The 15,066-nt window shown below is 32.9% G+C and overlaps 1 protein-coding gene across 2 annotated transcripts; it reads right to left on the bottom strand.

Annotated features, from left to right (window-relative positions):
- Nucleotides 1-8,758: 8,758 nt before the first annotated feature.
- Nucleotides 8,759-12,324, bottom strand: LOC132183176 (transcription factor IIIA). 2 transcript variants are annotated; one of them, XM_059596579.2, is made up of 7 exons: nt 12,210-12,324; nt 11,399-11,673; nt 11,179-11,313; nt 9,968-10,256; nt 9,539-9,774; nt 9,274-9,417; nt 8,759-9,149 (listed from the first exon to the last, which is right to left on the bottom strand). In XM_059596579.2, the coding sequence occupies exons 2-7, from the start codon at nt 11,522-11,524 to the stop codon at nt 8,973-8,975; spliced, it is 1,107 nt and encodes a 368-aa protein (XP_059452562.1). In that variant the 5' UTR covers nt 11,525-11,673; nt 12,210-12,324; the 3' UTR covers nt 8,759-8,972. The 2 variants fall into 2 exon arrangements, with proteins under 2 accessions (XP_059452562.1, XP_059452561.1); XM_059596578.2 differs by having other exon boundaries at nt 12,205-12,324.
- Between the last annotated feature and the right edge of the window lie 2,742 nt (nt 12,325-15,066).

Consider the following 15,066-nt stretch of genomic DNA (forward strand, 5'->3'; position numbering starts at 1 on the left):
TATGATAATATGAGGCGTGAAACGTATTTAAGACAAGCATGACGACAGGTGAAGAAGGAGAAGTTAAGCCAGAGACAAAGTAACTTACACGTGTCTGTTCCGGCCGGTTTTTCTCTTTTTCACCTACTAATTTTTGTAATTTAAATCCCTCCCTGATTCATTTGAATCGAAAAGGAGTCGAATGAATTAGAAAAGATCTTAGTCGCTTATTTTTTAAATGTTATAGATTTTGAAGTAAATTTTAAAATAGTCATTGAATTAAAATTAATAATAATTTTAAAAGTAACGTTAAAAAATATGAGAGAAAAATGTTTGGATGTTACAATTTTACTATAATTTATATACAAATTTAATGTTATAATTTATAATTGATGAAACAATTAAACTCTAATCGGAAGAGTAAAGTGTGAAAATGTTTAATTATTTTATTAATTATGGACGGTCATGTCAAGCTTGTAAGTAGTTTGTAATAAAAGTTGTATTTCAAGCGTTCTTAATGCTTGCTTTTTCTTTTTTTTCTTGGTTGGCTCTTGGTAATTTGCTTTTGGATATATTCACAACATACAAATATGTATATGTGAACTATAAGATTAAGTGTAGAGGAAAGGCAATATGATTGAATGAAGTTCTCAAATCTTTGTTGATAAAATTGCTATGCATGGAAAATTTTGGAAAATTGGAAGGGAGGGGAAGACCCTGAGCAAATTAGCTAACCAAAAAAGGTGCAGCCTGTTCTTGTAAAAGCTCATATTTGTTGTGTTTTGGAAATATATACTTAATTTGTTAATAGTATATCTTAATTACCATTTTCCCATAAGGTAAAGATGCAAAAGAATTATTTATATAATAAATACCGGTAAACTTGGACTATTTAATATGAGTTGTTTTGATTGCATGGTAAATATAAAACATAAAATAAACTATAATTACCTAGTGCTTTAACACCGGCTCGTGTCGGTGTATACGGTGGCTGATGAAGTTGGACGCAAAACCGAGACGCGATTAAGGAAGCCTGATCGCAAAGAATTCCACACAAACGAACTCGTACTGTTCATATTCCCACGTGGCCGTACCCGATTGGCCCTATCAGCACAGCTGCGCTCGTGAAAGGTCGACGTCTCATTATCAGGGAACGGGACCCACCACGTGGGTTCTGATAAACTGATCAGAGGATCCAACGGCTGAGATGCTGAGGGAAGCGCTGACGAGATCTTTCACTGTATGGGCACATATATAAAATCCTTGATTAGGCATATTTTTCCCGCACGTCACGCCTTTTCTCGCCATGCTGCCCGTGGGGTCCACAGAAAAATGTCAGAGAAATTGAGAGAGAGAGAGAGAGAGAGATAGGCGTGGCTTCCAAGGTAACAGAAGCCCACCCCACCACCGTCCAGGAGGGGGTTTCCACCTCTGCTTACTGAAACATTTCTCTGCAACACGTAATAATTTCATAATTCCTTTTCATTTTTTTGCTTATGGAAGAAAAAGGCCTATCTACATGTGGCTGTTTGTTTATAGCAAAAAAAATATATATATATTTATATTTGATTAATTTGTATGTTGAACTGATAAATTTTAAATTATGTAATTAAAATGAGAAGGGTTAGAGAGCTAAACAAATGAATTTAGAAAAAAAATTTAAACTGACGTGGTAAGGATTTTTAAATTAAAAAAAAATACAATTCTCTCTCCTTTATCTGCCACGTCAATTTAAAATTTTTTATGAGTTCATTTATTTGGCTCTTTAGCACTTTTCAATTAAAATAGTCATTGATTTTTTTATAAAAAAATTCACATCAAACTCAACAAATTTACTCTTCATTTTAACTAATAAATCCTTTTTTCTTTTTCTTTTTTAATTACCTACTTTTTCAAAAGGAAAAAATGTAAAATTGGTCCTTGTGATTTACCTTATTTACAATTAAATCATTGTGGCATCAAAATGAACTCAAAGGTCTCTGAGGTATGCCAAAAATATAATTTAATCTCTACAATCAAATTTCGTCAACTAATTTAACAAATTCCTTTAATATGACACTGCCTTAAATAGGACAAGTATCACAATTATATTGGCTCTAATGTTTTACGCTATTAAAATTTGTTAAGTCAGTGAACGAAATTTGATTGTAAAGACTAAATTATTTTTTTAGCATACCTCAAGGACCTTTGAATTCATTTTGATATCACAAGGAGTTAATTGTAAATCAGGTAAACCACAAGAACTGAATTTACATTTTTTTCCTTTTCAAAATACATACATTTGACTCTCTATTTTAGATATCGATTTTTATTATTCTATTTAAATATTTATTTTTAATATTTTTTCAAATTTAATGAGTGTTTGGTAAGCACGTTAACAACTCACAAAATATTTTAACATTTTATTGAGCTAGTTGTAGTTTATTTTAATTTCTGACTAACTGGATAAGAATGCTCTAATTGTCATAAAAACGTTTAAAAAATTTTGCTTACACATGGCTTTTTTTTTTTCATATTTGTACACTGCTTTTTTTTCTTTTTTTTTCCATATTTGTACACTGCTTTTTTTTTTAAAAAAAAAAAAAAAAAAAAAAAAGATATTTGTACACTCTTGTTAGGCTTTGATCAAACTAATGCTATTGTGAATTAAACTAAAATAATAATAATAATTTTTATGGCCATGAACAGAGGAGTTGAAGCTTTTTAAGAGATTTGGAAATAAAAACTATTAACAAAAATAAAATATACAAATACTTGTAGAAATATAAAAATATTTTTTATTTTTTATATCACATCAAAACTTTTTTTTAATTAAAAAAAAAAAACCGAACTCATAAAACACATTATCAAATATATTCAGAGAGTGCTAAGCACTCAAATAAAAGAACTCAAAAAAATTTTAAACTGACGTGATAGACCATAAGTTTCAGACAAAAGATGAAATTACATCTTTTTAATTTAAAAATCCTTGTTACATCAATTTATAAATTTTTTTAAATTCATTTATTTAGCTTTCTAACACTTCTCAATATATTCACCAACTGCGTAAAGAGATGGATCGAGTGATTGTACAAATTTGCAATAAAGAAAAAGGAAAAATTATAATGGAAGACCAAGCATTACTATTGATAGTATCTTCTTAATAGTATCAAATTTTTGTACAATTCCAAAACGTGCACAATGTTTTTCTTTTGCTTTTTCTGAGCAAAAGCTGCAAAACATACACGTACAATATTGATAGTTAGTGCATCTCCACTAATAAGATGTAAAATATATAATTAAAAAGCATTTTTCTCTATTATATATATAAACTCCAACATATTATTTTTTTCTCTTTTATTTTTTTGAATTATATCCTTCCCAGTGTGACCTCTCGTTGAGGCAAGGAAAAGAGAGTAGTGTGTTATAATCAATAGCAAAAAATGCAACACCAAATGTATTTTAGCTCACTTTGGATCATATTTGGTTTTCTAGGAATAAATTGGTTCATGAAGCTTTACAACCTGTTCCAGCCAAAGTGATCAAGCTTGTTTTCTCTTCCTTAAATCTTCATCTTTCTGCATGGCAAGATGTTGCCCTATCTTCTCTTTGGGTTCCTCCTAAGGCTGGTTGTCTTGAGGGCAATTTTGATGTGGCCATAAAGGACACCCATTAGTGACTCCTCCGATAACATTGTCTTTGTAGCTTCTCAGAAGCTTTCTAATTTGAATGTCTTACAAGGTGAAGCTATTGCAACCCTTCTTGCAACTAGATTGGCCATTTTTTTTTTAGGTTGTGACAGATTCCATCTTGAGGGTGACGCTCTTCTGGTTAACTTGGCTATTAACAATCCTTCGTTTTTTGAGTCTTGGAACTTTGCTTCAATTATTTTTGATATTTGGCTAAATTTATCATCTTTTCAAAGTTGGTTTGCTTTGAAAGTGTCTAGATGTGTCAATTATCGTGCACATGATTTAGCTAAATGAGCCGCTTTCAATCTTGTTTTTTGAAACATTCTCACAGGATCTCCTATTCTCTCTTTCATTTGGATCAGGAGTGGTAAAGATCATTTCCTGTAGCTTTTTTTCCCTTATTCAATTAAAATAATAATAATAATAATCCGCTCAAGATGAAAAATGAGCAAATATTTTACTTAATCCGCTGGAGATGTTATTAATGAACTTTGATAGAAAAATCTAAGATGCAAAGATTTCATTTCAAAATGCCTCTTCTTGAAGTCATAGTGTGCATATATATATATATACACACACAAAAGGATAGGAAGCTCATGAAAAAAACGACGTAATTTTGAATTTTTCATCTTATTTGACGGTAATGACTAACAGAATAGTCAAATTGCAACTGTTTGGTAGTTTAAGAGACTATTTTATCACTTTTTGAACATTAAAGAGCTAAAATAGAAATGACTAGTAGTTTGAGGGGCTAAATTATATTTTTTTCGAAAATATTTAATATTAAAAAAATTTATTTTGTAGTGAATTTTTATTTCAATAATTGTAAAAGATTAAATTTGGAAAGAATATTGAATAGTGTGGAACTATTTTTTATCCCTCGGCAATCAAGCCCTCAAAGTTCTGACCTGAATAAAGCCAAAAAAAAAAGAAAAAAGAAAGTCGTACGTGTAGTATAGGGAATGGGAAGAATGAAAAAATGAATGTATTTCTGAAAAATAATAATGAGGATTTGAGGAATTGCTCAACCTCATCGATCGTAGGGAAAAAGCTGTAACAAAAGTTCCATATGGTGCTGAGTGGGGAGCATTAAGAATCAACGTTGAGAAGAAGTCAGGTAGACAGGTACCAATCTACTTTGTTTTTGGTATAATTTTTTTTTGACTGAAAATATTTTTAACTTAGGTTTTGTTTGTTTTAATGTCAACGGAATCATTTTTTTTAAAATATATATATATATATATATATATATATTTTTCGAATACGGAAAATAACCCGTGAAAAATGGTCGGCAACTTTCAACAACCTCCGCCGAGGTCCAGCACGGTTTGAAAAATAAAAACTTCAAACTCGAAAAATGGTTTAAACTTTTTTTGCTTATCAATTTGACTGTAATTTTTTATCGCATTAAATATTTAAAAATACATAAACATTTTAGGGGGAAAGAATAAGAACCTTTGTATGGAATAAAGCATTGTGCGCTTAAAACAAAAGGCAACGAGTTTTGTTTGTCGCAACCAATTTGTCTTTGTTGTGGATGGGTGCGATAAAAGGAACGTATCCAGGTTAAAGAAAGAGGTTGTCCCCATTGGAGGACCTCTTGCTGGCCTTTACAGAGTACTTTCTTTGGTCTTTTCGGAAGCAAACTCCATCCTACTCTTGTACGATAGATTTCTTAAGGATCCTCTTATTCTTTTGAATTTGAGGAATGCTACAACGGATTCTACAAAACATCTCCCCACCATCTCTTCACTTAACCATTTTTAGTTTTTCAAAAAAAAAAAAAAAAAAAAAAAAAGTTAAGAGAGTGGAGATGGTGAAGAGATGGTTTGTAGAATGAAAAAAAGAATATCCCTTTGAATTTTAATTTTCTTTACAACAATTTGAATTTGATTTGATTTGTAAAGGTGTGAACAACGTGTTCGTCTTTTTAGTTTTTAGTGGGAAAACGACCATTTTGAAAAAATAATAATAATAATAATTTAGTCTTTATAAATTATATTTTTATTTCCTAATTATTTTAAATTAAGAGAAATGTTAGGATCTTTTTGGTGTTCTTCTTGTCTTACGTAACTATTGTTTTCTAAAAAAGCAGAAAAAAATACATAATTTTTTCTAAAAAACCACAGGTGATGGTTTCGGCCACCCCCATCCGGGCAGATGGTTATCCCAATTTTTTTTTTTTTTTGAAAAAATATATTTTTTAATTTTTCTTTTTAAAAAATAAAAAATTTAATTAGGTGTCGAATTTTAATTAGTCCACGTGTTAGTGATGTGGACTTCCGTTAAGTCAGTTAACAATCAATGGACGAAATGACTAATTTGGTCTTTATCAAAACTACAAGTACTTCATGTGATAAAAATTAAACCCTAAGAAAGAAAAAATGAAGAAATGAAACCCTAAAGTGTATTATGTGTTTAACCCTTATTTTTATTTTCTTTAAAAAAGCACCGGCTGATTCCATAATGTAATAACTTTAAAATTGAAAAACCTCTTTCCTTTTTCTTTTTTTTTTTTTGGAATTGAAAATCCTCTTCATTAACAAACTAAACAAGGGCTATAAAATAGAGGAAATATAAGGACAAGAGGCTAATTATTATAGTTTGACAAAATAGTTAGTGGGTCGTCACTTGCAAAACCCTCCTACATTATCGGCCTTTAATTTATACTGTTTTTCAAAGACGAATCATTACAAGCCTGGTTCATAATTCAGTGAGAAACAATGGTATAGTTGACCTCGGTCTTTAATTCACTGTTTTGGAAGAAGTGAATTGTAAAGGAATTCTTTTCTTTTTCTTTTCATCTTTCCTGCTTAGGGCAATTTTTTTCATAAATAAAACGTGCACTTAAAGCATCTCCAGCAGATATTTAAAAGACCGGTAACAGTTATTATTAGTCATTTTCGTCTCTAGGAAAATAGTCATTTTAAAAATTTTGATACAGTTTTGTTCTACAATAGATAATCGGTTAAAATTTATATTCAAAAACTAATAAAAATAAAATAAAATAAACAGTATTTTGAATGAGGAGTGCTAGGGAGCCCGAGAATTTTTTCGAAAATTCTCTCCCGCCTACCGTGGAAAATGTGGGAGGGTGGAAAATGTGGGTGGCAGACATAGAGAGAGAAAAAATTATTTTTTTTTTCTTCTGAAGTGCTTTCCACGCCAACCGGGAGAGAATTTTTGGGAAAATTCTCGGGCTTCCTAACACTCTTCATTTTGAATAGTTTAAATAATCGCTATTTCAAGAGATGCTAGTAGGAAGTTAATCAATGGTTTCATTATAGCCATATAAGGTATTAATCACCAAAATTACAGCAAAAAAACTTGAAACAAAAAATAGACCTTATTTGAAAAAAAACAAAAAAGAATTATTCCTTCTTCTTTTTTTGGATGCTGAAATAATCACCAAAAATGAATTTAGAAATATATATATATTTTTGGATGTTGCGTAAGACCCAAAGTAAACCCACGTTACGTATAGCGTAAATTCTAAGTAAACCCAAAGGAAACCCACAATCACAAATCATAAAGAAAAGATTAATCAATCTAGATTTTTTAATTTCTTTCTGAATTTTAAATAATCAAGAAATGAGTGTCGTACCAGTAATGTTAATGTTTTATTCGTATGTCGGCAGAAATGCTGAAGTGGACTTCACGGAAACACTTCTCAACTTTATATTATTACATTATTAAAAAAAAATATATTCAAATCAAAATACATTTAAAAAAAAAAAAAAAAAAAAACAATTGTTAAAACCATTTAAAAACATGTCGGTAAATAATTTTGTAATAAAAGTTGTAAATGATCCGTAAAATAATTATAATATATAACTTGTCAACTATACACTCATAATTATTTCACAAATTATAAATTATCCCATCAATGTCTAAGATCTAAAATCGTTGGGAAAGTGGATTTTATGTAGATGGTCCATGGGTGGACAAATAAAGGGAATCCTGTGACTGTGGGCAACATTTTTGTCAAACTTGCAATTAATTAATATCATCTTCCTACCCCAGTCCACAAAGAATTTGAAAACCTGGTCGTACTAGTAGCTCATCAATGTATCATGTATAGCGACCCCAAATGCTTTTGATGAATGAATTTTTCTTTTTTTTTTTTTTTTTTTTTGGGTGTTCTTTAAAAACCACAAATAGTCAAGACAACGTATGAAGAAAAAGAGAAGTTCGGACTTAAAAAATTGGGAAAAGTATTCTTTATCCCTTAAAGTTTGAGGCGATTTTTAATTCGACCTTCAATATTTTAATTTTTGCAATGTACCCCCAAAATTGCAAAAATCATATGTTGGGACTTTTTTCTATCTTACTCTCGGATGGGCTATGGGTTATTTTCAGAAGTAGCAAGTTTTGGATACGCTCAAGAGTCGACCAATTTTATTTCAAAATTCTCATATTGCTTCTAATTTTTTATGTTTTATAAAAAATTAAAATATATATATTGGGGTGACCATAGCTACCCCTTTGACTATTTAGCCATTTTTGCACCCCTATTTTAGAGGCAATATGAAAATTTTGAGATAAAATTAATCAAATTACAAAAATTTAAAAGTTTGAAGGAATACATTACAAAAATTAAAATATTTGAGGTCAAATTGAAAATCGCCATACACTTTGAAAGAATAAAGTGTAATTTAAATATGTTTTTAAAAAAATTTAAAATAAAATAAAATTATATATATATATATATATAAAATAAAAAAGGAAACCATGTTACAAAAATAAAAGATTTTTCTTATCAACTAAAAATGTTCGGTTGAATCGCGGTTTTCAATTGTACCAAATATTAGAAAATAGAAAAAATATTTTACGCTAAAACAAACAAATCTTTACCGTTTTCATTTTCTTGCGTGAATAATTTATAATCCGAGTAGCTAACCCCATGTGACGGGCAAATAGGGCCCCAAAAATCGCCTGCCTGTGGGCAGTGACAGGCGGATTGGTGTAAAAAACCAACCGTTGAGGGCTGTGTACACCCCTACTTCCAAGCAATTCTCATAGCCAAAACAATTTCGAGTGAGCAAACCTCAACCCAACCTCCTTCCCTTTCAAACAAAACAAACAAAAACAAAGAGAGAAAAAAACGGTTTGTTGAAGAAACTACTAAGGCTACATTTTGTATTTCACTAATTAGTACTAGTGTGAGTACAGACAACAGATGAATGACCCCCAAAAGGGTATCATGACTTGTAATAACCAGATTCTACAAGGATGCTAATAAGCTATACATATCATCTACAATGAACTATATATTTCTATTGGAAGAATCTATTCACATCGCACAAAACTAGAGGACATGACTCACTGCTCGTCCTCAGTGCTCTGTGAAAGCAACCAAGAAAAATAGTCAGAACCCTCATCCAGCTGACATGGTGGAGTAACCCTCTTTCGGATAAGCATTTCTACAGTTGGGCACTCTCTCTTCCGCCCACCCCTGGGCCTCGATTGAAATTGCTCATCTGACTCTTCAAAGTCCCCCTGAGCCCAAAGCAATAACGAATCCAAAAGCATGAATGTCATTTTTCTATCCATGTTGGAAAAGGATGTCTATCCAGATGAACACACAAAATAGCTTTGACTCATCCAAGCATAAAAAACTTACAGGTGTGTAAACATGGTTCCCTGTTTTTTCATGATTGTCTCTCACATGCTTGTGTGCGAATCTCATTCCACAACCAGTAAAGCTACAGGCAAAAGGTTTAAGATCAAGGTGCACAGCCTTCTCATGCTGACGGAGATTTGATTTCTGATTATATATAAACAAGTGCAAAAAATATCATTGAAAAGCCATAATATTCAGTTGTGTACGTATACAAATGTTAGAAAATAAGCTGAAAATGGAGAATATCGATGGTGTTGTATCTTACATTTGAAAATGTGTGAAGACAACCCTTGTGATTGCATTTGATTCTCACCAATGACACTTCGGCTTCATGCATTTGGAGGTGCCGCTTAATGTTCCTTTTCACCTGCTTGGTCCCGCATATCTCACAAGTAATATGTTGGTGGCAGGACTTGATGTGGGCCTTAAGGCATAGATCATTGGAAAAATATTTCATACAACCAGGTTCACAACAGAAGGCCTCCACCGAGTCTAGTTTAACTGCAGCGGTAAAGGCTTTTGTCAAATAGTGCATTGATAAAATTTCCAAAATTAGCAATAGTACTTGTTTCTCATTTCAAGAACAATGTTACTAAACAAGATAATCTACGCTACAAAAATAAAGAAGACATAAAGAGATATCCAGAAGCAAGATTATAGTAGGAATTGGAATTTAGAAAACAGAGCAACTTGCCATGGGAGTCCTCATGCTTCCGCAACTTCGACGCAAATCTGAAAGCCTTCCCACACCCAATTTCAGGGCAGACATACTGCTTCTGGCATTTGGCATCAGTAAGAGGCTGATCCTCGCCATGGAATTCTTTCACATGCCTTTTCATGTTGCCTTGAAAAGAAAATTCACGGTTGCAGTTCTCAATTGGACAATTGAAGAGTTTTCCTTGGTGCAGAAGAAGATGGCGAGTCAAGTGGTCCTTTCTTCTGTAGCTGGAATGGCAATCATCAACTGGACAAGTATACGGCCTCTGCAAAAAAATCAAAAAGATCAAATAAGAGTCAAGAGCTACTAGAACTGCAAAGATAACTATCCACTATATCTGAATATACATGACAAGAAACCTTCAAACCTCAACTTGGAAACATGGCGTGATTGAGGCTCACTTGAAGGAGCTTCTCAGGAGGTCTCCCACCTGATACTAGTCCATTCAAGTATTAAGATGTAGCCTCTCGCATTTTGGAGTTCATTGTATGGGATCCAATGCTACACGCTTTAACATCTCAAATAAGTAAAGATTCCTGCAAAATAATTCATCTTCAATTGATCCATAAGCAAAATAAATGTAATTACCAATGTGCAAACAGCCGTCAACACAGTGAGCAGCTAGGAAATAAAGTGGTATCATAGCAATGTCTTAGAACATGCACCCACCTCTAATAAAACCCATGTTTTGCTCATATGAGGCAACTCGTAGCTTATCTGCTAATGGACTCTCAATTGAATTTGTATTTTCTACATATGTTAAGTTTAGACAACTAAAATCAAAATCAGGTTCCACATCAAATTCACCACACGTTAGATTTCTTAAATAGGAACAAAAACAGCAACAACAAAAAACCCATTGATAATTGATCCTGTCAGTCTATTAGTGCACAATTTTGTAGTCTTTAAAGATCTTCTAGCTCATGGAAAAACATCATCACATGCGCACGCACACGAATCTAGGAGGCATATACCATGAAACTTCAATAATACAATCACTTTAAACCAGCAAATCCAAAGCCGAGATTGTTATGAGTTGGCGCAAGATAGATCATCAACAACCAACCACACCACACCAAGCCAACCCCAACCCAATAAATAATCATTTCAAATATGCAAATCTAAACCGAATCTCAAAAACACTAAAAATCACGCAAACCGAAAAGGAAAACCAAGTAAATAAATACCTCAAGGGAATGACTCTGCATATGTTGCTTCAAATACGCCAGTTTCTTGAAAGTGGCACCACATTCTATGCAAGTATTGGATTTTGTCCCCTCTATTTTCTCTTCTTCATCAACACCCTTCTCCTCCATCACTTCCTAAAAGAGAGGAAAACAGAGAAAAAATAAACAGCTATTTCAATATACAAACAAGCACACATCAGAGAGAGAGGCAGATGCAGACCTTGTGATGTGTGAGGATGTGAGAGGTGATAAGGGACTTCTTGGACCTGCAAATGCCACAGTACTCACAGAAATAACGCCTTATGTCTCTGAATAGCGGCTTTTCTATCTCTCCCATCGCACCCATCTCTCTCTTTCTCTGTATCGTTCCAGCGAGACAGTTAACAGAGAAGAAGCTGTGACGGCGAGAAGACAGGAATAAGAATCTAGTGCTTTTGCTTCGGCTTCTTGGGTTTTGTTGCGTACTTTGCTTTGGAGCCTTTAAAGCTTCAAGGGCTGCGTAAGGTAGAAAAATAACGTTTGAGCTCTTCAGCAAAAGGAAAATAAACGACCAAGGAAAAAGATAAATTTACTAAAAAGTTCTTAAGCTTTACCATTCGTTCAGAATTTATATTTATAATTTCGTCAAATATAAATTTGTAGCAAGGTGGAAGGTGCGGTAGTGGGTTCGAGTCCCATCGGGTGCGTCTAAGTTAATAATCAAAAGTTCTTTTACTTCCAATTTTTTTCTCGGCTAATCGAAGCAGACAAATCAAACTTAATCTAAGGAACCCATACAAAGAAGCATCAACAAATTCGTATGACTCTGGAGAGCGTCAAATCCCAGATATCTAAAAACAGATCAAATCCAAAAACCAACGCAAACCCATAGCGATTATATCCACAAATTTGCAGAAAACAAATATTTTTGCTCAAATCTTCTAAAACCACCAACAGTTTTCTCAGCAACCAAACAGAGCGGCAGAGATAGATAGAAAAATTTAACACAAACGATGGCAACGAAAGTGAATGAGAAAGTGTGGTAACCTTACAGCGCCGCCGACGAAATGGAGCTGAACCTTTTGCGTGTGTGTCTCTCTCTATCGCTCGGACACGAGAAGCTCTGTCGGTGTTTCTTGCGTTTATAAGTGTAAGAACTGTGCAGGGAAGAAAGCTAGTGAAACCCTAGCTGATTTTCTTTCTGTCTCTTTTAACCCCTATTGGCCCAATTGTTTGAGGTTAGTTGGGCCGCAGCTTGGGCTTTTTTCACTTTTCCGCAACTTCTTTTTTTTTTTTTACATGTCCCCATAAAAGAATTTTAGTTTAAAGTTTAGATATGTTATTTAGCATTTTCAGCTGATTAATATGTTTAATTCCTTGATCAATTTTAATTAAAAATAAATAAAAATTGAAAAATACTATAAGAATGTTGGGAGACCATTAAATAACATTTCTCTTAAAGTTTTATTGCAAATAATATTGTGTAATTGAAAAATGATATAAATCATTTTCTTGAGTAATCATGTCTCTAACCCTTTCACGCGATAATCTCATGCTCTCTCATGCTTCTCTTCGTTTCTTGGCAAAATTATTGTGTCAAAACATTGTATTCACTTTAAAATTATTAGTTATGATCTTGTTTTACTCACTTTCATTACATCATTTTTAGGCATCCACTCGACAACTAATGTCATGGTAGTTGGTGTAAATAGTGTCCCCAAGAGGTAGGTCGATCGGCTAGAACCACGCTTAATGAAGTGTAGGTCATTAGTTCGAATCTCCCTTTCCCCCTCCTTGTACGGACATGTCAAAAAAAAAAAAAAAAGTTGGTGTAAATAGTGTAAATCAACCTTCGATCACGTCGAACCAAACTATCAACAATGGCTAATATCTCTAAGGTTGGTCCGACACAATTAGTGTCAAACACACTTTAAGAGCATATTTAAAATTGCATTAAAGAATTTAAAAGGTAATTTTAATACATATAAGTTGTCATTGGCAGAGCCACATTAAGACCTAGCTATGGCCCCCACAAGCCTTTCAACTTTATATATATATAATTAAAGGACAATTTTGAAAATGGTCTCTATACATTTGTCATTAAAAACAAAAAAAAAATTATTAAGAGAGACTCATTTGGTCTTTTAAAAATCAGTGTCTTTTTTTTTTTTTTTAATACTCTAAAGTTTTTTATTGAATTATTGGTAACCATCTTATTTTCTCTAATTAGTAAACAAGGCAAAAATGATATATTATTTTGGTTGCATCACTCACCAATCACTATTTGCTACTTATATAATATTACAAGATTCATATAAAATTAGCCTATAAAAAATTTCAAAAAATATATGTTTTTTTTTTAAAATTGGGTAGTGTTTATAATCAAAGTAAACACTTTCGCTGTATATAATTTATTCCATAATTACTTATTTATATGTGTGTTTGTTTATTTGTTGTTTATCAATGGTTCTCTTATGTAAATGTAATTAAAATTTAAAAATTTAAGTTCATGAATCACAACGTCAAAATTAAAAACTATTTATTCCAAAGAAAATAAGTTGACATTTCGAAAAGTAATACACTGTTGAATTTTAATGACGAAACTTAAAATCTTAAAGGGTTGCTAAATAATATCATTCTAAAATTTTAGTTGTGAAAATCTAACAGTTGTAATTAAAAAACATTCATTTTTTTAATTTTAAATTATGTTTATTATATTTTTAATTTGGCTCCAACAATAACAAATTTATGGTTTCCCGCTGCAAGTTGTACTAAACAGAAATCATAACTCTTAAGGCTCCAGTAGCTTGTCAAAGAAGAGCTAAACAAGAATGAATACCACAACCTTTGGTTTGACTTTTTATTTGGTGGGGTTTTTTTTTTTTGAGAAAAAAATTGATGATTATCATTAACAAAGATCAAAGGTGGAGTAAAGCTCCATCAACAATCAAGGGAGAGAGCTATTTGCTCCCTCAGTACAATGTCTCTAATACAATCATGTGGATCATTCTCCCAAATTCTATCACTGACATCTGTTATAGCCGCCTTAGCAAGCCTATGCATCGCCTCATTAGCTTCACGGTGTATAAAACCACATTTCCATTTAGGGAATGTGTTTAAAATAGAACGTGAATCCTCCACTATATGATCATATCGGCTGCATGTCTTCGTACTTGAGTTAATGGCATCAACTATCAGTTTCGCATCACCCTCCAGATAAAGACATTGAATGCCCAGGTTTCTACACATACACACTACGTGAAAAGCAGCATACGCTTCGCCCGTCGTTGGCTCGAAAGATCCCATTCTTGGCTTGCTCAACGTTGCAACTACCCTTCCTCTGTCATCTCTAACTACAACCCCTATGCCCATCCTTCCAGTAGAGTTTTCAAAAGCAGCGTCCCAGTTCGCCTTATACCAATCACGATCAGGAGCTAACCATCTAATGCTTTGGGTGCTTGTGCTCACCCCATGTGCAGAAAATACAGCTTCATTCACGCGTTTATATTCTTCCACGAACTTGGTCGTTTCTTGTATTATGACATTTGGGTTGATGAAGGTTCCATCGTGGACCCACTTATTTCTCCTCCACCAAATCTAGCGGGCAAGATGAACAAATAATACCGAATTCTCAGACCCACATCTTGACAGTATCTGTTCCGCAAGGAGCAGAAAATCCACACCTTCAGTAGCGCATTTTTGGAAAATTTTCTTGCTGCAGCCCCATACATCTGTTGCTGCTGGACATCCCCATAATGTATGCACAACTGTCTCAGGTTCCTTCTCACAGATTGGGCAAAAAGGTTCCTTTACCACCTTTCTTCTAAGCAGATTATCTTCTGTGGGTAACACATTCTGGCAGGCTCTCCAGAAAAAACTTTTAGCAGCATTTGGGAGAGGTAATTTCCA

The sequence above is a fragment of the Corylus avellana genome, chromosome 5 (genome assembly GCF_965113065.1).
Source record: "Corylus avellana chromosome 5, dhCorAvel1.hap1.2, whole genome shotgun sequence".
Taxonomy (NCBI): domain Eukaryota; kingdom Viridiplantae; phylum Streptophyta; class Magnoliopsida; order Fagales; family Betulaceae; genus Corylus; species Corylus avellana.